Source organism: Vulpes vulpes, chromosome 12 (genome assembly GCF_048418805.1).
Source record: "Vulpes vulpes isolate BD-2025 chromosome 12, VulVul3, whole genome shotgun sequence".
Lineage (NCBI taxonomy): Eukaryota > Metazoa > Chordata > Mammalia > Carnivora > Canidae > Vulpes > Vulpes vulpes.
The window spans coordinates 161887891-161913777 of NC_132791.1; the positions used below are offsets into that span (position 1 = coordinate 161887891).

Genomic DNA, 25887 nt, shown 5'->3' on the forward strand with positions numbered 1-25887 from the left:
ATCTTTATAAAGCTCGAAAACAATAAAAACCAAACAGTGGATTACTTAAGCATACATCCAATTTGTGACAAAATTTTAAAAAGCAACAGAAGGATGACTCCCTTCAGATCGTGCTTCCTTCCAGCAGGGAGATGGGGCAGGAGGGGGCCATGGAAGTGGATGCAAGGTGTGGGCAATATCCTTGTCCCAAGGTCAGGCGGTGGGTTCCTCCACATCTGTTATTACTGTTAAGGTTTACGTCTTACATGTAATCCTTTCTAAGTATGTGTGTGTATAAATATGTTATTAATTTTTCCTTTAAAAGACAACAAAGGGGATCCCTGGGTGGCGCAGCGGTTTGGTGCCTGCCTTTGGCCCAGGGCGCGATCCTGGAGACCCGGGATCGAATCCCACGTCGGGCTCCTGGTGCATGGAGCCTGCTTCTCCCTCTGCCTGTGTCTCTGCCTCTCTCTCTCTCTGTGTGACTATCATAAATAAATAAATAAATAAACAAACAAACAAACAAACAAATAAATAAAGACAACAAAGTATGTGTGTATGGGAAGGACAAAGAAATTTGCCTTCCAAGGATTTTCTTTTTTTTTTTAAAAAAAGATTTTGTTTATTTATTCATGAGAGACAGAGAGAGAGAGAGAGAGAGAGAGAGAGAGAGGCAGAGACACAGGCAGAGGGAGAAGCAGGCTCCATGCAGGGAGCCCGACGTGGGACTTGATTCTGGGACTCCTGGATCACGCCCTGGGCCGAAGGTTTCGCTAAACCACTAAGCCACCCAGGGATACCCCTCAGGGATTTTCTTTAATGAAGGTACTGGAAGATGGGTTTTCTCCACAGAAAGGGATATATCAAAAAAGGAGGGAGGTGTGGGAACCCATCCAAGGGAGGGAGGTGCTGTTCAGTGTGTCTCAGGGTCTGGCAGTGCTTCCTGGGGCTGCTCCTTGGAAAGGAAGAAGGTGTTCACTGAAGGAAGAGAAAGGCATTCCAAGGAAGCCAGTGAGGGACATCCTTGGGCCCCAGCTGTACAGCAGGCCAGAAAGCACGGGGCTTCAAGGGGTGCCACCAGAATCAGTGAGAATGACAGCATACCTAAGGAGTCCGATGGCACTGAGGGGGACATGTTCAGTCCTGACAGTCTGGAAACAAATTAGTGACAGATTTATAGAAAGTTCATCAAAGAAACCAAAGGAGACAATTATAACACTGTGGAGGGAAAAGTGTTTTAAGAGAGGTCAGGGGCAGCCCGGGTGGCTCAGCAGTTTAGTGCCACCTTCAGCCCAGGGCCTGATCCTGGAGTCCTGGAATCGAGTCCCACATCGGGCTCCCTGCATGAAGCCTGTTTCTCTCTCTGCCTGTGTCTCTACCTCTCTCTCTCTCTCCATCTCTCTCTCTGTGTCTCTCATGAATAAATAAAAAATCTTAAAAAAAAAAAAAAAAAAAAAAAAGAGAGTTCAGGTGAGGGCCCTTGGGTAGCTCGGTTGGTTAAGCATTGGGCTCTGATTTTGGCTCAGGTCATAATCTCAGGGTTGTGAGATTGAGCCCCGTGTCAGGCTCCCTTTTCAGCAAGGAATTTGCCTCTCCCTCACCCTCTGTCCACTCCCCTCACCCCTCAGCCCCACACGCCCTCTCTAAAATAAATAAATAAACTTATTAAAAAAAAAAAAAAAGTCAGGCAGTCATGGTACATCACCTGGCTTGGCCAAGCATTTATTCAGTGAACATTCACTTAACTCAAAAGGGGGTTATAACCACACTGGGTGAAATGGCAAACGTGTGTGTGCTGGGGAACTGCATCCTTATCTTTCCTGGCGGGAGGTCAACACATAATTGCTAAGATTGAAAAAAACAGAGAACATTATAAACACACAACTCAGGGACATAGAAATGTCCCAAGCAAGAGCTCAGAGTGCTGGAAGTGGCGCCTCTGGGGTGGGGGGCTGGAGTCAGGCCTAGAGAGACGGGTGGGAGGAGGCAACTGCTTGTGTCTGTCTAGTCACCTACTTTTTTTTTTTTTTTTAAAGATTTATTTATTCATGAGAGACAGAGAAAGAGAGGCAGAGACACCTTCAGAGGGAGAAGTAGGCTCCCCACATGCAGCCCTATGCGGAACTCGATCCTAGATCCCAGGATCATACCCTGAGCCAAAGTCAGAGGCTCAACCACTGAGCCACCCAGGCGTCCCTAGTCACCTACTAAACTGCTTATGAATATGACTTTGACCACAAAAACTGAAAAAATTTCCCCACACTTCAGACTTCAAAACAAGTTTCCTTAAAAACAATTAAAATCTTGGGGCACCTGGGTGGCTCAGTCAGTTAACCATCTGCTTTCAGCTCAGGTCAGGATCTTGGGGTCCTGGGATGGAGTCCCATGTGGGGCTCTCTGCTCAGAGGGGAGTCTGCTTCTCCCTCTGCCCCTACCCTCACTTGTGCAAGCTTGTGCTCTCTCTTTTTCTCTCTCAAATAAAAAAACCTTAAAAACGAGTAAAATCTCGGAAAGGCCTTATATGCATATTTAAAAATTAGTAGACTTCTCGTGCCCATGAATGTCAGAAGTTTTCAGGAAGAACCAACAGAACCAAATGACACCATTGCTCACAGGCAGGGCTTAGAGGGGGAGAGTTGGGGGCAGCCCTCCCTCCTCCAGAGGTCATCAAAGGAACTCCACCCAGCCAGGATGGGAGCACCACCTGCCGGCCTGGAATCCACTCCCACACTGACTCTGCGAACAGCCGGGAAAACTTATTTTTATCTTAATTATATAACTCTCCCCCCCTCCCCCCGAAGATGTAGGTCCTTGCTGCTCTGTGTTCAGGATGAGATGGTGGATAAAAGTGCGATTCCTTTGGTCCCCAGCAGCCTGCTTTGTTCAGTGTTCCTTACACCAAGCCAAAATCGTCTTCGTGCTGTTGGTTCTGTTCTCTCAAACTGTCATGAATTAATAACAGTTGCTGGGGGATCCCTCGGTGGCTCAGTGGTTTAGCGCCTGCCTTAGGCCCAGGACGTGATCCTGGAGTCCTGGGATCGAGTCCCACATCGGGCTCCCTGCATGGAGCCCGCTTCTCCCTCTGCCTGTGTCTCTGCTTCTCTCTCTCTGTGTCTCTCATAAATAAATAAATTAAAAAATCATAAAAAAAAAAGAGCAGTTGCTGCTTCTCCACAGAGGAGAAGATGTGTTTCTTTGACCTCAGCTGCTACTAATTCCCCCACCACTGTTCCAGACACACTGGTGTCTTTGCTATTCCTCGAACACACCAGACCCATTATCCTTTTCCACTAGCTGCTCCCTCCATCTAGAAGGCTCTTCCCGATATCCACATGGATAACTCTTCTCTCCTTCTTGTCTTTGTTCCAATTATCACTTTCTCAACAAGGCTTGAGCACCCTATTTAAAATTGTGGTCCTCCCCCCTTACCTTGATCTATCTTCTGGCTATAGCATTATCACCTCACCTTCTAACATATTATATAATTTACGTATTGTGTGTTTTTTTTTTTTAAAGTTTATTTATTCATAGAGACACAGAAAGAGAGAGAGGCAGAGACACAGGCAGAGGGAGAAGCAGGCTCCACGCAGGGAGCCCGATGTGGGACTCGATCCAGGGTCTCCAGGATCACGCCCCAGGCTGCAGGCGGCGCCAAACCGCTGCGCCACCAGGGCTGCCCATGTATTGTGTTTATTGCATCTCTCTCTCAATTAGAATCCAAGAGGGCAGGGTCTTGTCTGTTATTCTCTGCTGCACATTTACATCTGAAACAGGGCCTGGCTCCTTACAGGCACCCAATATAAACTGCCTTGTGAATACATGAATCATCTTTACCTTACCCATCCCCAACCTACAAATATTCTAAATTGTTGTTAACATTAAGCCCAGTCAGTTAAAGACCACCATTTTCCCGTCTCCCCTTCTAGAACGTTTCACCTTCACATTCTAGGTCACTGGGATCTTTTAGAATTGTGGTTTTGTCCTCTGTCTTTGGGTCACCTGAGAATATGATAGACATATCTTCATTGACATCATTCATAGAAATTCTGAGCATGCCAAGTGACAGCCTTTCTCCCACGATGAGAAGCTTCTCACCAGGCTAGAGATGATGCATTAATCAACCCTCTTTGAGTAGAATCAGTTGTTCATTCAGCCAGGAATGTTCCGTTCTGAATTATTTTCATGTTTATATTTTATCTGGCCATAAGGATAATGTGAGAAATTTCTGTCAAACGCATTCTTAATTACTAATTGAAAATTCCACCAAAAGAGGCAATTGCGTTAAGAGGCAATGTGCAGTTTGCCTGTTTTAGAGTTGATGAGCCTAGGGTTGGCTCTTGAGACTGTCTTTGCAGATTCATTCTGAGATCAAAGTTGGAACCTTTGTTGTCTGACATCACAGAGGATTAAACACAAATTTACCAGAGTTTCCCACTGCCCACCTCCCCCCTACATAAATAGCAGTGTCTATTCTGACATCTTGTTTCTGAGCAGCTATGCTGTCAGGATGGTAGGAACGGCCTCCTGTAGCCATCACTTGTCCTCTTCTGCAGACTCTGCTGTAAACAACAGCCTCCTTGGACTTGGCCTGTCCATGACACTTCCCAATTTCTTCCCTTTCAATAGCTGCCTGTTTCTGCATCCGCTGAATCGCCCCCTCCTGCCATTGAGCACAACAAACATATGGGTTCAAACAGCTTTTCTTCTGCAAGATGTTCCTGTCAGTGGAGCCGAGGCAGTTTATGACATCAGAGCCATTTCCAGAGAACAGACTGAAGTCGTAGCCATGGGCTCATTCGAATGCCTGCAATCATTAGCCACGGCAGCCGATACATAGCTTTTTAAAAAACCCTTTAAAAATAATTGAGTAATGTAATCTTGCATCTTTATGAAAACATTTTGGGATTTAAAAATATTTTTACTGTTATATGGATCCTTGATACGTTATTTAGATTTTTTTCCTGATAAAGCTGAATCATATTTTTAAGCTATTACAGGAACCAAACTGATAAGCTGGCCTTTCTAAAATCAGAAAGAAGGCCTTGCCAGGGAGTTTATGTTGACCTCTGTATGGAGAAAGGAAATAGAAGGTCCAGGAAAGAATGCAGCGTACCCCCTGAACTGTAATATAACAGGGTCTGAAAGCAGACAGTGCACACCCTCAGGGGCAGACCCTGACACCTCCCAAGCAGTCTTTGACTTAAGGCTCTGCTTCACATGGGATGTGAACAAGTTCATTAGAAGGCAGTAATAAAGTCCCACAGTGCTGTCCGAGATCTGACATCCTTAGACTCATAGAGTGGCTGCCATCAGAGGGATAATAGAAGGCTTATGGGTTTTAACAAAGAAAGGAATCAAAATAATCAATATGAATGAACATGGCACAGCAACCCTATTGTATGACCTTAAGTCTTTAAAAAGGCAAGAAATGTAGATGGACTAAGCCAATGAAACAGACATCTTGAAGACAGTGGTAGGGTGGCCAGGGCAGTCCAGTTAGAGTCCAGTCACACGTGGTGCTCCAGATGCCGATGAGTCTCATTGGTCTGTCCCAGCCATAAATTCCCTCCCAGACCTGCTCCATATGAGGGCCCGGGAGATCCTGAGACGCCAGCAACCTGAGCTTGAGGTTTTCCAGCAGGAAACACAGAGGACTTTTCTCTCACACGACAAAGACAGAACAGAGGCAATTAAACTAAGGACTTTGGGGTCTTCCGACCCCCCATAGTGGGTTTGGTTGCAAACCTTCCATTTCACACAAGGGGAAACTGAACTAAGACAGGAAAAGTGGCCTGACTCAGAGCCCATAATGGGAGGGTGGAATCTGAATCCCTGTACAGGGCTCCTGACTCCAAGCGGAAAACACCACCATGCTGTCTCTGGCACCTGTGCGTGTGAGCGTGTCTGCACACGCATTCCACTGGTGGCTTGCACTCTAGAGTTGGAGATTGCGCTCATTTATTTCTAAGCCCCACAGTGTTTCCCAAAGCTTATTTCACATAAACCAAGATTCATAGGTAGCTGGCCACACTGAAACACCACTGGGCCAAGGCCACAGGAGAAGGCTGAATGGTGTTGTCAGATGGCCATTTTGAAATCCCAATGGCCAGACCCCATTCAAGCCCACTCACCACAGGCCCAGAACTGCCTGACCAAGCCAAGTATTTCCCATGCAGTGCTGGAGGAAACATGGACACGACACTGAGTTCTTAACTTCACTAGGACCTATGCACAGTATCACTGTGCATTTACTCAACAAACTTGGTCTGTTAAATTAACTTGGTCTGAATAAATTAACACCTATTTCCTACTTTTTAAAAAAATATTTTATTTGTTTGAGAGTGTGCGTGCACATATACTCGAGCAGGGGGAGGGGCTGAGGAGGAGGGAGAGGGACAAGCAGACTCTGTGCTGAGAACATGGAGCCTGACACAGAGCCCAATCCCATGACTCTGAGATGACCACCTGAGCTGAAACCAAGAGTTGGATATTCAACTGGCCGAGCTACTCAGGCACCCCTAGATGGCTTCATTTTACAGACAAGAAAACTAAACACATCACTGTGTCAGAGTCAGTATTTCCAATCTATGATTTTTCCCATTTGACCTCTTTGCCTGTTCTTGGTATATACATCCTACTGGAAAATCCCTGCCCAATAAGCTTACTAGTAACAATAGAGAGAAATGCCCATCCAAATTTCAAATAGCAGTACCATAATGGTACCTAGCCTGCCTATACCTTGGGATAGGTCAGTGCTGAGCCCGATTGTCATCAGAAGTATCCTTCTCCTGTGGTTTTCTTAAAAGGAGAAGATTGCCCCTGTCTTTCTTTGGATGAGAACATTCCAAACCCTTACCACTCATCATGAAAAACAAACTCCCCTGAAACAGAATAAAAGACCTAGCTCAAAACCTCTCCTCAAAATGCTGCACAGCCAACATCTGGTTATCACTTACTATTTCTGGTTAGAAAATGCCTTATTTATTTGGAAGCAGTTTATGCAAGTAGCAAAGTATTAGGAATTTTACAATAACTTGCATGCTTGTGTGAAATGGTCACAGCTGTGCTCCCTCATTCCACAGAAACATGGCCTGGAGACACATTTTCACAGAATCCCAATAAGCAATCACTGCGCACACCCAGATGGCCAATTTTATTGCAGGACACAGAGGCTCAGGCTACTGTGACGTTCTCTTTCCCCTTCATTGCTCTGAATGCAGCAAAACTCCAGCCAGAACAGCAAAGATACCAAAGCAACAGCTTGCTCCTGCCAGGCTTCCACCCCATCTTCTCAACCCTCACTCCATCTGCCGACACCGACCTTTCAAACCAGACCTCCCCACAGTGCGTGGCCCTGACCACTGGCCCCTTGAAGGGAACCCACAAACATGGTTCAGGATGCCTCAGAAACTTTAGCACTCCTAACTATGCCCCAGGTTGATTTGGCTGGTGTTTCAGTTCTCTACCTGCCTAGGACCAAAAGCCGCTCTGCATCACTGACGCCATCATCTGTGGCAGGGAGGCTGAGTAGAAAGGAGAGGTGTTGGTATTTGTAGATATACTTTGAAATGCAGGCCTCAAATAGATGGGAGCATTCTGAATTTACGGTCCTCTAACTGTTGTAGGAGTCTTTAAAAAAAATCCACTTTCGGGAATATATGTGATCAGAAGTTCATATTATCACACTTCCCAGTTGTATGCTAGCATCTGTTCTTTTTCTTTAGGAGATTTTCAGGCTGCCTGCCAGGCCATCCTGGCCACACTGATGGAAGTCCGGCTGCTGGGTCCCCTTACCAAGCAAAGTTGAACAGGAATACTGGGCCACATTTGGTTAGCCATTCATACATCTGGTATCTTAAATCAACTGAGCTATCCTATCTGCCATAGGGCTGGGCACGCACTCAGAACAATGTGCTTCCCTAACAAATCAAAGGACGAAATACCATATGTGGGACTGAAAAGTCACTCTCAGACTCAGGGTCACAGGACTCAAGCTCCCCTGGGGACCTGACTGAGTCAAAGGGGGGTCATCTTATTGCTGCCTAAAGAACCTGGGGACTGGTGTTTATGGCACTGCTATCCTGGGAGGATAAAAGCCTGGGCCCCCGCCTAAGGCAGTCTGGAAATATCTCAAGCCTAAGTGGTGTAGTCTGGTGGCTGCCCTCTCCCTGATAGCATCCCCTGACTGGAACCTATCAAGGGCTTGGGCAGCTCGACTGCAGGGAAGGGTCTCAAGATTTGGGCTGTGCTGCTGTCTGGGCCAGAAATCTGGAACTGGTTTTGTCTTCTGTGCACATGGTTGAAGGCACATTTCTTCAAGACCTGAGCAGCAGCTTTGCTGAAAGTCACTGGAAGCTGCTTTCCAGAAAGATGCCATTCAGATAAACAAAATTTTGTTCTACCAATTTGGTATATAATTACTTAAAAAAAAAAAAAAAAAATCTCACCAGCAACAAGGATCCTGGGCCCACCAATGCCCTAAACTGTCCCCACAGCATGCCTGGCTCACCTTGGGGTTGGTGCGCTGCTGCAGCCTCCTCTCCTCCCTCTCTCTCTGCAGCCGCTCAAACTCTTCCCTGATTTCAGCTGGTGTTCTCCTCCTTTCCACCACCTGCGGACACAGTCAGGAGGAGGAGACAGTTAAGGACCCAGAAAGCAAAGAAAACACACAAAGAGCGGACATCATTAACTGAGGTGTGTCCACCTGGCCTGGGCTGGCCAGTCCTTTCCCCGGGACTTTATGAATGGCAGTGACACCCCAATGAGTTTTTCCTGTGGACACAGTCTCTGATGAGGTGAGGCTCACACTTACACCCACTCAGCTCTTCCCTGATCATCCCCAGGGCCATGCTTTTCCTCAGCTCTCCAGCGAGAGAAGCATCCTTGATTTCAGTAACTGATCTCTGAGGCTGCAGGACCTTACAAAGAACACATCACCTTATTTTTTAATTTTAATTTTTTTTAGAGACAGAGTGAGAGGTCATGCTCGAGGGTGGGGTGGGAAGTGGCAGAGGGTAAGAGGGAGAGAATCTTAAGCAGGATCCACACTGAGTGTGGATGTGTGGTTGGATCTCACAACCCTGAGATCATGACCTGAAGTGAAATCAAGAGTCGGATGCTCAAACAACTGAGCCACGACGGAGCCCCAAGAACAAACCACCTTAAGTTTCACAGTCTAAATTTCCTAATGAATCCCAGCACAGATAATAAATGTTAAAGATGAAAGCAAAGGGCAAACGTGCCCACCGTAGCCCTGCTGTCTCTTCCCAGTATGCTGGGGCCATCACTAGAGAAGCTTTCCAGCTTGGACCAAGTGGTCTTTGGCCTTCAGGCCTGGGCATCTTTACAACAGTGGGACTCTTCCCCCTACACTAGGATACCCCTGAGAATGTATAATGTCAGATGTACTTTAGCATAAACAGTACTCAAGTACCAAAGGGCAGACCACATGAACGCTCGGGGTTACACAATGATGTCAAATATGGAGAATATTAGGCATTCCAACTTGGCTTTTTTCTTAGTTTGTCATAAAGTAGAGATTTCAAAGAGGCAAGGAAATGCCACCTTGGACCTCAGGCCATCTCAGGCCCCACATCTGTGAAAGAGGAAACCGCACCCCGTGATTTCTAGGGTCTAAGATTCCACGGCCTGTGAGGAACACTGAGAGTGGGGGTGGGACAGTCATGAAAACCCAGAGAGCACATTCCCTGTATCAGTGGGAGAAATACAGAGGAGCCTTGAGAGGCTGCTCACAGAACAGCTAAAAAGGGAGGTGATGTGAGAAGAAGCAATCCTGGAAATCACAAGTTTAAAAAATTGTTTAAAAAAATACACGCTCACAGCAAAAAATCAAAATAGTACAGAAGGATATAAAGGATACAGTACAATTTGCCTATAGCACCCTCTCTTCTCCGCCGTCCTTCTCAGGGCTAGCATCTAGTTTTTATGTATCTTCCTAGACACCCTCTGTGCACACGTGTGCATGTACATTCTAACAGAAATGGGGTCATACTCCAGGTTTTGTGCACCTTGATTTTATTATTCAGCAATATAGAAAAATTAATATAAAAACTGGCTTATTCAAAAAACACTGAGAAATTTGTTCACTACTGCTTTTAGGATGTAAAGAGAAAAAATAAAGAACACATTTTTGGCTCTAATAACCCTTATAATCAATAATTACTAAAAAGCGGCAGTGGTTCTTTTAAAGGAAGTTTTCTTTTCTTTTCTTTTTTTTTTTTTTAAGATTTTTATTTATTCCCGAGAGACACACAGAGAAAGGCAGAGATACAGGCAGAGGGAGAAGCAGGCCCCCTGTTGGACTCGATCCCAGGACTCTGGGATCATACCCTGAGCCAAAGGCAGATGCTCAACCACTGAGCCACTCAGGTGTCCCTAAAGCAAGTTTTATAATGAAGACACAAAAATTACCCCAAAACAAATCAAAATCCTCAATGGCATGTCACTGATTGCTTTGTGGCCTCACAGCAACATCCTCCATTGTACTGAACTGATATGGAGGCTCGCCCTGCTATTTCTCTGAAGTTGAGGACATGGGCTTCCACCCTATGTCCTGACCTTGGACAGAGCAGGAGGAAGGCTTGATGCTTCAACTTTCATCACCTTCCCTTGTCTCCCATCAGCCTCTCCCTCCAGTACAGAGAACAAAAACAAAAGAGCTTCAGGGAAATATAAGTAATTACTCCATTTAACCATGAACATATAGAAAGATCAGGAAAAAAGGATTTAAAATATTTTAGAAATTGTGACCTCTGAACCCTAACTTGGTAAGCCTGTGACTATGGACCCGCCAGTGGTGACCTAAGTGATGCATTACCAAGGCCAAGCAGGGTCTGGATGGGAAGCACCTGCTCCAAAGGGTCACAGAGTAATCCAGCTCTTCTACTTGGATGAAAAGGTTTCACACTGAATATTCTGTCCAGCAGGACACTGGTGTTGAGAATGCAAATTATGCACAAGTCTGACTAGCCAAACTTTAACCAATGACACAGACTCCACGAGTTCCTGAGATTTTTAAAATATACAGATTTGTAAGATTCCAGGAATTAAAAGACTGGAAAGTGTCAGGTTCTGCAGAGGCCAAAGCAGAACAAGATTTGTTTTCAGAAATTCTATAGCTGCCTGACCTTTGCAGACTGAATTAATAGCTGCACATTCCTTTCTCTCTGCCACACTGTGATGAGCTGAAGATGCAAATACTCCAAAGGTGTGAGGTCATTCCATTTCTAGCCGATTTTACATAGGTTTGGCAAACAGCTGGTACATAATCAAAGCTAACTGCGAAGTCAGGATGGTTGGCACCTCCAGAGCAGGGAAGAGCTGGGCAGGGCAGGGCAGAGTCCTGCTTCCCTAACATCCTCTGTTCTTTCTGCCCATCGCATACAGTGTGCCATGGCAGAGAAGGGTAGGAGACTGAGCCAGCTACAAGTCACACAGCACCTGGAACCCTGTGCTAGCTGGTAAATACCAGACATGTTCCATAACAGAGAGGATCACATGCAGCCCATGATTCTACACACCTGTATCATTTGCCTTAACTGTCCATTTACAAACTAGGCCCATCCCTGTGCTAACCAGGAAGAGTGATTTACCCAGTGGAGGAGGGAGCAGGGGTCCCTAAAAGCAAGGCTGTGTGGTAGGAGGACAGAGGGCAGACTCACCCACACTGCCTCTAACCTCCTGGTGGCATCAGGTGTGTGTGGGGGTTACTTCGCTTCTCTAAGCTTCAGATCGCAGCTATGGATGAGGGGTTAAATTACAGGTTTCCCGAGATACTGTCTGGTCTGAAACTTCTGATTCTAGCTACTTGACTTTGGTTTTATTTATTTTTATTTTTTAAAGTTTTTATTTTTTTATTTTTTAAAGATTTTTATTTATTTATTCATGAGAGACAGCAAGAGGCAGAGAAACAGGCAGAGAGAAAAGCAGGTTCCATGCAGGGAGCCCGATGCAGGACTCGACCCTGGGACTCCAGGATCACACCCCGGGCCAAAGGCAGGCACTCAACTACTGAGCCACCCAGGTGCTCCTTGACTTTAGTTTTGGAACAATTTTAGAAAATTACTTAGAACTTTGGAAAAATTACAGACAATACAGAAAGTTCTTGTACACCTTTCACTCTGCTTTCCCTACTGTTAACAAGGGACAGTTGCCAAATTTAACACCAACCCTAGAGCACTCCAAGGAACTGAACCCAGACTTTCTGGATTTCACTAGATTTTCCACTAACATCCCTGGTATGTTCTGGGATCTGGTCTAGGCTCTCGGCTTGCATTTCGTCATCTAGTCTCCTTAGTCTGTGAGAGCTTCTAAGTCTTTGTTTTCATGATGTTGACCAGATTGTAGCTCCTACTAATGCAGGTTACTTTCCTAGACACCGTAAGATTGAGGTCAGAGACAGAGCAGAGTGAGACACAGATCACCTATGGGGCTGCAGACGGAATCTAGACCATGGACGGTCGGGGCCACAGGACGTGATCTAACACCTGCCAGTGCTACTGAGTTGTGCACTCTACTACATTGGCTGCTGTTACCAGCTTCAACACCATCAAGCACTCCCAGCTCAAAGCTGAGACTTGCCATTCTGAAGTCAATTTCATTTTCACCCCGAGTATCCCCACAAACACCACTAATTAGCCTGGGTAACTAAAATGACTGGTTTCACAAGTGGGGAATGCTTGCACCTCTGCATCTCCTTCCTTTGGAATCCTGCCAGAGAACGACAAAGTCTCTTAAAGGTTAAAAGAAAATAAAGTGGGGGGCACTCGGGTAGCTCAGTCAATTAAGTGTGTCTGCTCCTGATTTTGGCTCAGGTCATGATCTCAGGGTTGTGGGATCGAGCCCCCTGTGGGGCTCTGCACCAAGTGTGGAGTCTCCTGGGGATTCTCTCTCTACCTCTGTCCCTACCCACCCTCCTTATTCTTGCTCTCTCTTTAAAAAAAAAAAAAAAAAGAGACTGAAAACTTACTAATGGCTGAAAGCAGGGCCGGTATCTTTTGCAGCCTGCAAGCTCACATTTCCTCCCCAGTGCCAACCAACAGAAGGGGGTGACCCCCACCCCCGAGACAGGGAGAGGCCAATACGCCTGTGGAGGGCCCTGACGAAGGTGTCTCCGGAGCTATGGTTCTGACGGTGCATTTCCTTTTTCAGCCACTGCCCGTGTGTTCAGACTAAGAGATAGGTGGCAAGTGGAGATCATCAGCAATCAGCAAAGTTTAAGAGTCAAAGAATATTAGCAGCAGCATGACGTGAACTCAGCTTCTCCCTGGGGAGGAAGCTCTGCCTGGAGCAGTGACGATGCCAGCCCCACAAAATGCTCCAGTTCAGTGAGACTCCTTTACCGCCCATAACAATGGGCTTAATTGCCCACCGTATGCTAGGCACCAATACATTTCTTAGTAAATATGTGGGGAGGTATTTTCATGTGCTCTTCCTTGAAAGCATTTTTATCTTCAGTGAAGGCTTAGTATCTCTCTCTCTCTCTCTCTCTCTCTCACACACACACACACACACACACACACACACACACACAAACACACACACACAAGCTAATTCTGATCGATGAGAACTTGATTTCCTTATAAAGTAGCTTACAAAAATATATGAATATAAAAGCTTATCCATTCACCATCTGTGACAGTCTACATACTTTTATAATCATTACTGTGTGTGTGGTTTTGCTTTGTTTCTAATGGGGAGATAATCTGGTTTGGCGAGAGGAAGCCACGCAGCATTTTGCCAGGAAAATGTTACCCTGCTGGCTCCATTAGCTGGGCTAATGCTGCTGGGAATTAACAACCTAGACTCTGAAGGAGGGACATGTAAGAGAGGCTCCAGCCTTTCAGTGGCCCTGACTGCACCCATGAAAAACTGTAGCCAACCTACGTCTTCAAAAAACAATGGAGTCTGAACATGGTGTACAAAGGTTGAGGAGAAAGTCAATAAATAAAATGGGATTCTATTTTCCTTTTAGGATGGAGAAATGCTAAGCTATTAGACCCAAGGCTCTGCCACAATGAACTAATGTGACGTGAAGCACTGCTGTTTCCATCAAGCCAAAGGCTAGAAATCAAATGCCTACTGGAGCCAGGTGGGACACGCGGATGAAGGGCAGGTCAGCTGTAAGAAGACAGCAAGTGGTGAGCACTGGGGAAGGTCACGGCACAGCCCTACCCACGGGGAAGAGGCTCCTGAAATATGGTGGACTGCCCTTCACAGGGCAATTCAGGTATGTTGCTCCCAGATTTTCTAATTTTTTCAAGAGAAGAAAGACAACTGGATTTTTATGCAAAACTTCCCATTTTTAAATATTAGCAACTACAGTTTACATGTGGGCACCCAAAACATGGCCACAGGTAGAATATGGCCCATAAGCCACCAATATTAAGCAACAGCGGAAAGGCAAGTAGAACCTGTCTCGCTTCTCTTGTACTCCTCATCTGAAAGCCTGTAGGAGGCTTTAATACTAGTTAGAGGAGACAGACTTACTGGCCTGAGATTAAATACCAAAAGAACTTCAAGGGTAATTTATACAGTGACAAGAAAGAAGTCAGCAATGCCCAACTTAACACTAACAGCCTCCCACAATTTCTTGGGCATCAGAACCAAGTTTCCTTAATGAAATTAAATCATAACACCTACATGTTCTTATAGCAACTTAAGAGTTTTATCACTAATTTTCATATTCATTTTCCCACTTGATCCTCATGCCTTCCTACTGTAGACAGTAACATGGACATGCTTGAGGCTCTGAGAGAGGCAGCAGCGTTGAGGGAAAAGAGAATCTTGTGAATTTTAGTGATTGTTTTCATGCAGCAGGGCTGCCAGGGAAACTTATTTCATTATGGGCACTTTCATGCTGTAGTTCTCAACTATTCCAGGCTTCCATTTTGTTCCCACACACAACACATGACCAACACAAACACATCTCAGATCCGGTTACGTGTAAGCTGGGGCAGAGAGGGGCACAAAACTATGCCGGATGGCAGGAAATGCATGTGGAGACAGAGCTGGGCCCTGAAGAAATGGTCTTCCATCAGCTCCCTAACCAGCCTGTGCCCTCTCTTGGGTTAGAAATGACTGGCATCATCTATGCCCTTTGCTTTTTACAGGACAGGTTAGGACACTAAGGATCAGCTAGATCACTGCATGCCCAAGCACACAGAGGTACACGGAGGCACAGCCTAGCCTAGAACTCAGTCTCTGAGACCAGAATACAAAGTGAAGAAGGTACGCCAGCATTTCCCAGTATTTCCCAGTGATCTGGGTTGTAGGACTGGGGGGGTGAGGGGGGGCTGTTGTTTTGTAGATGTGTGAGGAATCTTCTGGGACACTGACACGCGGTTTTTCTTACCTCCCATCCTTCCATTTCCAGTCCTCTCTTCCCATATATATCATAGATGGCCCTGGTCTGGGGGTCGCTAAGCACTGCAAATTAAAAATCACACATGTTTACAAAGCACACAATTCTCCTTCCAGACCTGGCAACATCATCAAGTATGTCCAACTCTTCTTCTTCCCTGTCCAGCCACAATTTCACCAAGAGGCTCTCTTCATCCCCTGTGCATTTTTCCTCCTAGCTGCCTCTCAGATCTGATCTAGGATGTGCTTAAAGGTGGACATAAAGGAAAAATATTGGATTTTTCATGTTCAAGCTACTCTTAATTGTGAGATGCACCTTATAGGAAGCTGTACCCTAGTATCAGTAAAGAACGTTATTTTTAACAGAATTAAGTTTCTGCCACAGCCTAAAATGGACCCAGGCTGAAAGAGTTAATTCCAGTTTCTAAAGCTTATTCAGACAGGCTCTGATTGTAAAAAAAGATGATTTACTACTTACTCTATTATAGCGTTTCACTACCTTCTAAGACAGTGAGTTTTTTTTTCCTTTCCCGCTTTTCTTCTTTTTTGTACACCATTTGAAAACACAAACACCTGTCACTATGGTGGTGGCCACATCACTTAAGTAAGTACATCAGAAAAAGATTTCTCAGCAAGGGGCAGAGTTACTGAGAGGGCATCCAAACTGAACATAAGTGTCAGGAAAGCCAATGGTCCTTGCTCTTCTCCTCTGCCAGCTTCTCTTCCAGACCTTTGAATCTTTTCTCCCTTGAGACTTCCCATATATTTTTAGGCCTAATTTAAAAAACGATGTAAATGATTCCATCCATATTCAAATCTAATGGGGAAGAAAGAAATGCTGACCACTGGAAAACGTGGGATGCAGACTTCTCGTGCTAATCTGTAGGATTTCACAGGGAATTATTTATTCACAGCTTTACTTTGGTCTCCCCGTTAGGATGAACACTGGGGCCAGGTCTGCTGCCGCAGCACTTCCACAAGCTCTGCTAGGGTTTTCTGTTAACTCTTCCCTGAATTTCCAAAACCACACGAACTGGCTACATGGGCAATTTAGACATCAGTAAAATCAATGCAGCTATGCAGGCAACAGAGTACGAGAGAAGGACCAAGCTTCTGGTCAGGACCGCCGCAGAAGTGGTCTGAATGGAGTTAAGTCCGTTGAAGACCCACTGCTGACCTCAGACATGTGCCACACGCCATAGCCCAAGTTTTACTCCTCAGTAAAATCTAATTATTTGGTAAAACCATAAAGTGAAATATAGCATATGCTTTTGTGTCTGCAATCAGAAGTCTTTCTGATTTCTGATTTCTGTAAAGAAACACTTTTCTAATTTTTGGTCTAACTAAGGACCAAATCACCAAATGGCTCTGGAATAAACAACTTATTTTACTTAGTGTGTATCCTAAGAATGAATTAATATTTTTTAATTTTTGTTTTTAAAACTGGCAACATATGCATAACACAGAATCAATTTCAGCCAATGATTCAGTGGCATAAGGACATTCACATTGCTGTGTGTCCACCGCCACTACATCGCTAGAGCTTTCCCACCATCTCCAACGGCAACTCTGGACCTATCAGTGATTTGAACACGTTATGCACAACTCCATCACAAAATTCTCTTTCTGAAGCACCTAACATGTAGTAAGCACAAAAACCAGAATTACTTGATTCTACTTCCTGTTGGCCTTCCTAACATCATTTTCCTCCCTTTGTTAGAACCTTTCCTTAACTGAATGCTCCAGAGCCAATAAAATCAGCGTCAGATGAAAAAAAAAAAAACATTCCTGTACATCTTCTCATAAAAAAGAGAACAAAGAAGGCTTGTCTGTAGCGATCAGCCTTTTACCTCTAAGAGTTCCCTTTAGAAGAAAACCAGTGAGCGATTTAGAGCCCGAGTGCTCCCTGCAGCCCAGACCCTGTGTGCTGCTCTACCTGCACTCTCATTTCCCACTTACTGGACACATTGATTTCTAAAGCAAAATACTACTCTTTCAAAGGCCCCTGTCAGTAAAAAAGCACTAACCTAACCTCCTCTCTTATACACCTCTAAGGACTCTCTTTCTGTCCTCTACAAATCAAGTCTCTTAAAAATTGAACCGCTGTTTCCAGGGCGTCTGCATGAAGCCAAGCCCTCCACTGACCTTCATAAGCCTGGTGGACAAGGTTAAACAGTCGTTCTGCTTGTGATTTGAGCTCTGGATCTCGGTGCTTGTCGGGATGGTAGAGCATACACAGCCTCCGGTAGGCAGCTTTCAGCTCTTCAGAAGAGGCCTACAGAAAGAAAAATCCAATTAGAGTACAATCGATGCTCTTTAAATATTATCATTATCAGAATCAGCCTTGAAATGGGAGCCTGTCAGCCACTTTCCAACATGTCTGTTCTCTGCACACAGGACATAATGAAGTTATGCTTTATTGCTTCAATGAGGCTTTTTTTTTTTTTCAGTTAATAAAGTGATCAATTATGGACGTCAATATCAACTGTGTTTTGCTGGGAAATGCTATCAGATGCGTCTCTATACGGTTTCAATGTGCTCTGAGCTGAAACTAAAAACGTCAGAGACCCGCTTACTTTTTAACTTGTTATTTGAGATAAATCATGCCAAGGTACTCTTAACAGAAAATTGGTGTAGACAGGAAAAAAGCTGTAGACCACTATACAGGAAATGGCATGCATTTTATGTGGTTTTCTGATAAAGGAAATTCAGAATATTTACCCTCAAAAATCAAAGACAAATTGTAAAACTAACACACGCCTCTGGTTCAACCTCTAATTCTAAAAGGTAGCACAGAAAGCAGGCAAAAATGCTTTACTATCCTATAACAGGAACAAATGCCCTTCCTCCCAAACCCAGAATACCCCTCTCCAATGAATACAGCCCCCAGTCCTCACACATCCTCAGTCTGAGGGAGAACATGGACTATGTGAAGAACAGATGACACGAAGTAAGTAGAATGGACTCTGCATGTGTTTTAGCCACACAGAAGGGACGGCAGGGGAGGACTGGGTGGAGGGGTGGTGGTGAGGACCCACATTCTACTTTACCTGCCACACAGCTGAGTAGTTCTCAGAAACAGACCCCTCAGGGGCCCTAGGAACACTGAGCCACCTATCTGCTAGCTCCTTTGGCCTGTTTTTGGTAAGTATTATGTCTGATTTTGTATCAGCCTCAGGGACTATGCTGATCTATCAGAGATGATGCTCAATAGGCAGCTCTATACAGATGATGGTCAGGTAAAGAACATTTTATTTTGGGAGACAACTCCCTCACATTTGAGGGAGTCCATTTTTGGGTTGCCAACATGCCAAGGAGGCCTGAAAAACCAGCCATCTGGCCACCCACCAGGTCCAGGGTGACAATGCTAGGACCAACGGTGCCCTAGGAGCAGGTCTCAGAACAAGCATCTGTAAGGAGAAGCTTATAGGGTCTAATCAAGTGATCAAGGGTACAAGGGAAAACATTAGAGCCTATTTTTCAATAATTTCCACAACTTTTTGGTATCTTCCAATTCAGGACTCATGGGTTTTTTCCACTAAGGGAAAAAAACCCAAAACTTTATTATATTCTAGTAGTAATTTCTGGCACAAAATGTAAATACTTTATATGAGACTAAGGTATTCAGATGCTAGAAAACCAGCAACGTTGTACAAGTTTACAAAAAGTTTTTAAAAATTTTTAAAAAAGATTTTTGTTTTTTTTTTTTGCTTTTGTTTTTAAGGATTTTATTTATTCATTCATGAGAAACAGAGAGAGAAAGAGAGAGAGAGAGAGGAGAGAGAGAGAGAGAGAGAGAGAGAGAGAGAAAGAGGCAGAGATACAGGCAGAGGGAGAAGCAGGCTCCACGCAGGAAGCCCACTGCAGGACCTGATCCTGGGGCTTCAGGATCATGCCCTGGGCCAAAGGCAGGCGCTAAACCACTGAGCCACCCAGGGATTCCCATGGATTTTCGTTTTTTTTGGGAGAGTGTGAAAGAGCACATGAAAGCATGCGGGGCCGGGGGGAGGGGAAGAGGGACAAGAAGACTCCCTGGTTGAGCGGGGAGCAGCTTGGGACTCCACCCCAGGACCCCAAGAAGATGACCTGAGCCAAAGGCAGACACTTCACCAACCGAACCCCTCCAGGCACCCCTACCAGAGGTTTTAAACAAGGAAAGAACTCCAAAAGAAGATAGCACCATGACTGGTAAGATATGTCAGTTGCATGTGCCCAGTGCCCGTTGGTGCCCTCAGGACAGTGTCTTTACCTCTAAGCAAGCCCATGGCTTCTTCGTCTGGGGAGGAGGTGGCCGGCTGACTGACTTCTCTGAGCCTTTCCAGCTCTGACTTCACATGATCTGTTATCCAGAAAAGAAAGAGCTATCCTTGAGCCCCTCAGCCTGTGCTTTAAACCAGACATGGACCTTTACTGCTTATTTGGACAGAGGCTCATCTGCATGTAGTTTTATTTATTTTTATTTATTTATGATAGAGAGAGAGAGAGAGAGAGAGAGAGAGGCAGAGACACAGGCAGAGGGAGAAGCAGGCTCCATGCACCGGGAGCCCGATGTGGGCCTCGATCCCGGGTCTCCAGGATCGCGCGCTGGGCCAAAAGCAGGCGCCAAACCGCTGCGCCACCCAGGGATCCCTGCATGTAGCTTTAAATCAGCAGCTCCTTGGAAAGGGTCAAAGACCCTGCTGACTGAGCCTCCCTTGGCCTCCAAGAATCAGGCAGGTGCTGCCCCATGCTAGCACCACTGTCTTTCTTCCATCTTCTCTTTGGTGTAACCTCTGAGAATTACAATGAACAACTTGTAGTTGGCTGCCTTCTCTTTCTCTCCATCTGCTCATCTACAAAATTTCCACTGTGGTGACACATCGACCTCCAAGTTTACTGGTAAAAACACAGGCTTGGGGCAAACGAGCTTCCGACCTTTAATTTGCTCATTGGCAAAAGGAGATGACAACTCTCAGGGACGGGGAGACAATGAAACGAGAGGTGACCATACAGGGCTTCACAGTGTACCCAACACACAGCACAAGCTTGTAAGTGTGGTTCTTGTAAAACCTCTTCCTTGTTTTCTCAACTTGAAATTGTGGACAGTACCTCTCTCCTCAAAGTCACTGTTGGAAGTAAAGGAAGAAAGACCTGTACAGTGCTCAAGCATGCTATGCACACAGTAGGGAGCTGGTCACTCTGGCTACCCTAACTGTCACAAGTGAAGCTTGATCCTCTGAGGTGGCCTGCATGCAGAAATCGGAACAGTCCAGAGAGAAGGCGTCACTGCGGCATGGGGTGGCAGGAATGCTCATTTGTGAAGCGGTCCTGGTTTGTGAAAATTCACTGAACTGCAAGCTTATGATGAGTGCCGTCTTCTAGATGTACGCTCTATTTCAATAGAGAACACAAGACTCCATAGAAGAGACGTGTCTCAACATTCTGATGTCTGCAGGTTTTTCTTCTTTCTCCTACAACTGGCTTCTTTCCCTGCCAAGATCAATCATGCAATACATTTCTTGCCACACCTGGCCAGTACGCCAGCTGTACCAAACCCCATTGTTTTAAGCAAATACGTAATAGTTAACTAAATAAAGTAGATCTTCTCCAAGTAGGTTTACCTATGTAATGATGTAAAAAAGGGCTTGTACCTTCCTAGACAGCAATTATAAATTATTTTCTTTCTGCAAATTTTAATTGTTCTTTCCAGCATCTCATAAAAGTTACAAGTGCACGATTAGACAGATCTGGCTGACTTCTAGCTTAGGCTGCTGTTTCCTGGTTGTTAAAACTAGATGACAAGGGGGCGGAATATCTAATCTGCAAGGCCTTCTGTAATCATATTAATAAATGGCTTAATGTGCTATTGATTAAGTAATAGAAATGAGAGGTTTCATTTTTAATAAATATTACATTCAATAGAAGATTAGATTGGGCCTTTCATCATAACTGAATAGCTAAGGTCACTGGGTCGATATTTCATAAATGATAAACTCTTAATCATAAAAACACTGATATCATTTCAAAATCTGTGATATCATTAAAAATGAAACCTTTAGTTGCAGACTCATTTCTAAAATCCTACATAAAATTAAGAGATGTATTGTGCTTTTAAGTCTGAAAAGTTTCGTCATCTCAATCATCTGATTCTATTTTTAATGTAAAGTAAATCTATTATAAATTAACCTCAGAGATCATAAAACTCACAGTAAAAAGGTCCTCTGTGACCTGACTGTAGAGTTTAGTGGTCTGTTAAAATGGTTGGATTCAATGCTATACAACACAAAAATGAAATTCCTGCAGTAGGGCACAAAAATAAAAGGCTTCCAGGTTAGAAAGGAAAAACTAAAACTCCGTATTTGCAGACATCATTTACATGGGAAATAACCTATAAAAAAGCTACTAAGTGATGTTTTAGCAAGGTCATGGGGCTACAGGGTCAATAAGCAAATATCAATTATTCCTATAACCTAAAAACTGAAATTTAAAAAGACAATACCATTTAGAGCACCATCAACAAACATAAATTGCTTAGGGATGGATGTAATGAGCATGTGGAGGACATGTCTGAGGACAACCCCAATACACTGCTAACAGAGATTACAGACTAGAAACAATGGAGGAATAAAACCATCTTCATATATCAGAAGGGTCAATACTATTAAGATGCTACATTTCCCCAAAGCTATAGATTCAATGCAACCCCAAATCCCAGCAGGCCTTTTTCTGTAGAAAGAAGACAAGCTAATTCTAAAATTCATGTGGAAAAACAAAGGACATGGAGAAAAATAAATTTTATTATTTTTTTATTTTCCTAGTTATTTTATTAGCCAAAATAGTTGAAAAATAACTGGTGGACTCACATTACTGAATTTTAAGATTACATGGCTACGGGAATCAAGACAGTGTGGTACTTGTGAAAGAACAGATGTAAATGTCAATCCACAGAGGTAAGTCCACAAATCAACCCCCTATATATAGCCATGTGATTTTTGACAAAGATGTCAAGATGGTTCAATGGGGCACAGATAGTCTTTTTAATACATGATGCTGAAAGAAGGGAACATCCACATACAGTAAAGTGAACCTTGGCCCTTACCTTGTGTCACAGGTAGGGGACACATGAAGACCTTCAGAGAAACAAAAACAGATAAACAAAAGGTGAGGGAGTTCATTACTACTACACCCGTCCTGCAGAAAATACTCCAGGGAGTTCTGCAGGTTGAAATGAAAGGACAATAGACAGTAACTCAAAGCCATGTGAAGAATTAAAGATTAAACACATGGGCAATTATGAAAGCTAGTGTTACCGTAAAAACAGGCCCTGACACCACATTTTGCTTTCTTAATAATTTAAGTGACTAACACATGAAAAAAATTATTAGACTAAAGGCTGATCCTTTGTAACTTTGGCTTGTAACTTCGTATTTTTTTTACATAAGAATCTAAAGCATTATAAAAAACAATTACTAGATGGGGCATCTGGGTGGCACAGTTGGATGGGTGTCCAACTCTTGGCTTCAGCTCAGGTCATGATTTCAGGATTGTGAGATCGAGCCCCGGGTTGGGCTCCACACTCAGTGGGGAGTCTGCTTGGGATTCTCCCTCTCCCTCTGCCCTTTCCAATCGTGTGCATGCTCACTGTTCCTCTCTCTAAAATAAATAAATCTCAAAAAACAAAACAACAACAATAACAAAAAAAACCCACAAACCTAAAAAACCCAAACCCACAACCAAACTAGGTTATTTTTTGGACACCCAACATATAAAGATGTAATTCTGTGACATCAATAACTGAAAGACCTGAGACAGAGCTGTACAAAAATGAGCTTTTGTACACTCTAGAAGTTAAGCTGGTATAAATTCAAAGTAGAATGGTAGGGTGTTAAATGTAACCACAAAGAAAACAGTTACAGAATACACATGAGAAGAAAAGAGAAGGGAGTTAAAATGTTTCACTATAAAAAAAATTGGCTAAACACAAAAGACCACAATTTGGTAATTAAAGGACAAAAAAAAGGGCACAGAAAGGAAATGGCAAAACGGCAGAAATACGACCCTACTTATCAATAGTTACTTTATTATTATTTTAAATATTTTATTTATTTATTCATGAGAGACGCAGAGAGAGAGAGAGAGAGAGGCAGAGACATAGGCAGAGGGAGGAGAAGCAGGCTCCATGCAAGGAGCCTGATACGGGACTCGATCCTGGGAATTTGGGACCATGCTCTGAGCCAAAGGCCCAACTGCTGAGCCATGCAGGTGTCCCTCAACAGTTACTTTAAATGTTAGTGGATTAAAGTCACCAATAAAGAGACAGAGTCTAGCAGGATGAATTAAAAAAAAAAAAAATCATGACCCAGCTGTTTGCTACCTACAGAAAGACTTGCTTTAGAATCAAAGACAAAAATAAAAGAAAAGTGAAAGGATGGAAAGATATTTCTTGCAATCAGTAACCAAAAGATAGGGGTGGCTCTACTAACATCAGACAAAATAGACAAATCAAAAAGGGTTACAAGAAACAAGGAAGGACAATATATATTAATACAAAGCTCAATATAGCAAGAACATAAAGCAATTATAACTATTTATTACCAGTCAAAATATATGAAAAATTGACAGAATTTAAAGGAGAAATAGAGTAAAACTTCAATATTTTGGTCCAATAACATAGAGAATAACCAGACAGAAGGAAGGATCCAGGGGACCTGGACAACACAGTAAGCCAATGAGACATGTACAGAATATTCTACTCATGACAACAGAACATGCATCGGGATGTGTGCACATCAGGACCAAGGCAAAGATGTCTGCTTTTACCACTTCTATTCAACATAGTATTGGAAGCCCTAGCCAGAGCAATTAGATAAGAAATAAATGGCATCTAAATTGGAAAGGAAGAAGTAAAATAATCTGTTCCCAGATTGTATGATCTTATATGAAGAAAATAAACAATTCCACCCACCCACAAAATAACCTGTTAGAATTAATGGATTTTAAACATTGCAGGATACGAAGTCAACACACACAAACTAGTTTCTATACACTTAAAATCATCAATCTGTAAAGGAAATTAAGAAAAACACTTCCACTTATAATAGTAAAAGAATCTTGTAATTCATCTAACCAACGAGATAAAAGACTTTTTATGAGAACTATGAAACATTGCTGAAAGAATTAAAGAAGACATAAAAAACCCCCAACATTCCACATCAATGTATTGGGAGACTTAATATTATTAAAATGTTACTACTACTCAAAGCAACTAAAAGATTCAGTACAATCCCTATCAAAACCCCAATGACAGTTTTTGCAGAAATAGAAAAATCCACCCTAGAATTTGCATGGAATCTCAAGGGATCCCAAAGAGCCAAAATAATGTGAAAAACAAAAAACAAAAAACAAAGTTGGAGGATTTATATTTCCTTATGTTAAAGCTTACTACAGAGCTACAGTAATCAAAGTAGTGTGGTACTAGAATAACGACAGACATGTGGACCAACAGAATAAGATAGAGGGTCCAGAAATACACATATATTCACATATATGGGCAAATAATTTTTGGTAAGGTGCCAAGACTACTCAATAGGGAAAGGACAGTTTTTTTTTTTTTTCAATAAATGGTGCTGGGAAAACTGGATGTTCTTATGTAAAAGAATGAAGTAGGACCCTTACTTAATGTCATATATAAAAGTTAATGCAATTGATTTTTGTGCGTTGACTTCATATCCTACAACTTTGCTAAAATTATTAATTTTGTTCACTAAAAATGGATGAAAGACCTAAATATAAGAGCTAAAAGTGTAAATAAAACTCTTACAAGAAAACATAGGGCAAAAATTTCATTACGTTGGATTTGGCAATGACTTCTTGGATATAACATCAAAGGCACAAGCTATAGAAGAAAATAGAGAAAAGCTGAACTCAAAACTAAGAACTTTTGTAAATCAAGGGATACTATCAAGAAAGTGAAAAAATTATCTGTAGAATGGGAGAAAATATTTGCAAGTCATGTATCTAATAAGGGATTAATATTCAGAATATATAAAGAACCCCTAAAACTCAACAAAAACAACCAACCTAATTAAAAATTGATAAAGGACTTTAGACATTTCCCCAAAGAAGATACAAGAATGGCCAATAAGCATATAAAAGGATGCTCACTATCACTAATCATTAGGGAAATGCAAATCAAAGCCTATACCACTTCACACCCATTAGAATGCTATTATGAAACAAACAGATAATAACAAGTGTTGATAAGGATGTGAAGAAACTAAAACCCATGTGCACTGTTGGTGGGAATGTAAAACAGTATAAAGCTTTTGTGGAAAACTGGTAGTTCCTCAAAAAAGTAAAAACAGATTTATCATATGATTCAGCAATTCCACTTCTGGGCATATACCCAAAAGAATCGGAAGCAGGGTCTCAAACAGATATGTGTAAACCCATGTTCACAGCAATATCATTCACAGTATCTGAAACATGGGAGCAAGTTTGTTAGTAAACTAACAATCCTGAATGCTTATCAGCAGAATGTGGTACAAA

At 43.3% G+C, this 25887-nt stretch overlaps 1 protein-coding gene across 4 annotated transcripts in view; it reads right to left on the reverse strand.

Annotated features, from left to right (window-relative positions):
* The window catches only part of DNAJC11 (DnaJ heat shock protein family (Hsp40) member C11), a 73474-nt gene that overhangs the window by 31021 nt on the left and 16566 nt on the right, over window positions 1-25887 (reverse strand). The window contains exons 2-7 of one of the 4 annotated variants that reach the window (XM_072731146.1): window positions 22439-22469; window positions 20449-20829; window positions 19610-19699; window positions 17506-17635; window positions 15353-15426; window positions 8489-8590 (exon numbers count right to left, since the gene is read on the reverse strand). In XM_072731146.1, the coding sequence (XP_072587247.1) occupies window positions 8489-8590; window positions 15353-15426; window positions 17506-17593 (264 nt within the window). In that variant the 5' untranslated portion in view covers window positions 17594-17635; window positions 19610-19699; window positions 20449-20829; window positions 22439-22469. The remainder of the gene's footprint in view (window positions 1-8488; window positions 8591-15352; window positions 15427-17505; window positions 17636-19609; window positions 19700-20448; window positions 20830-22438; window positions 22470-25887) is intronic. The other 3 variants (XM_072731145.1, XM_026005106.2, XM_026005105.2) reach the window with 3 other exon arrangements.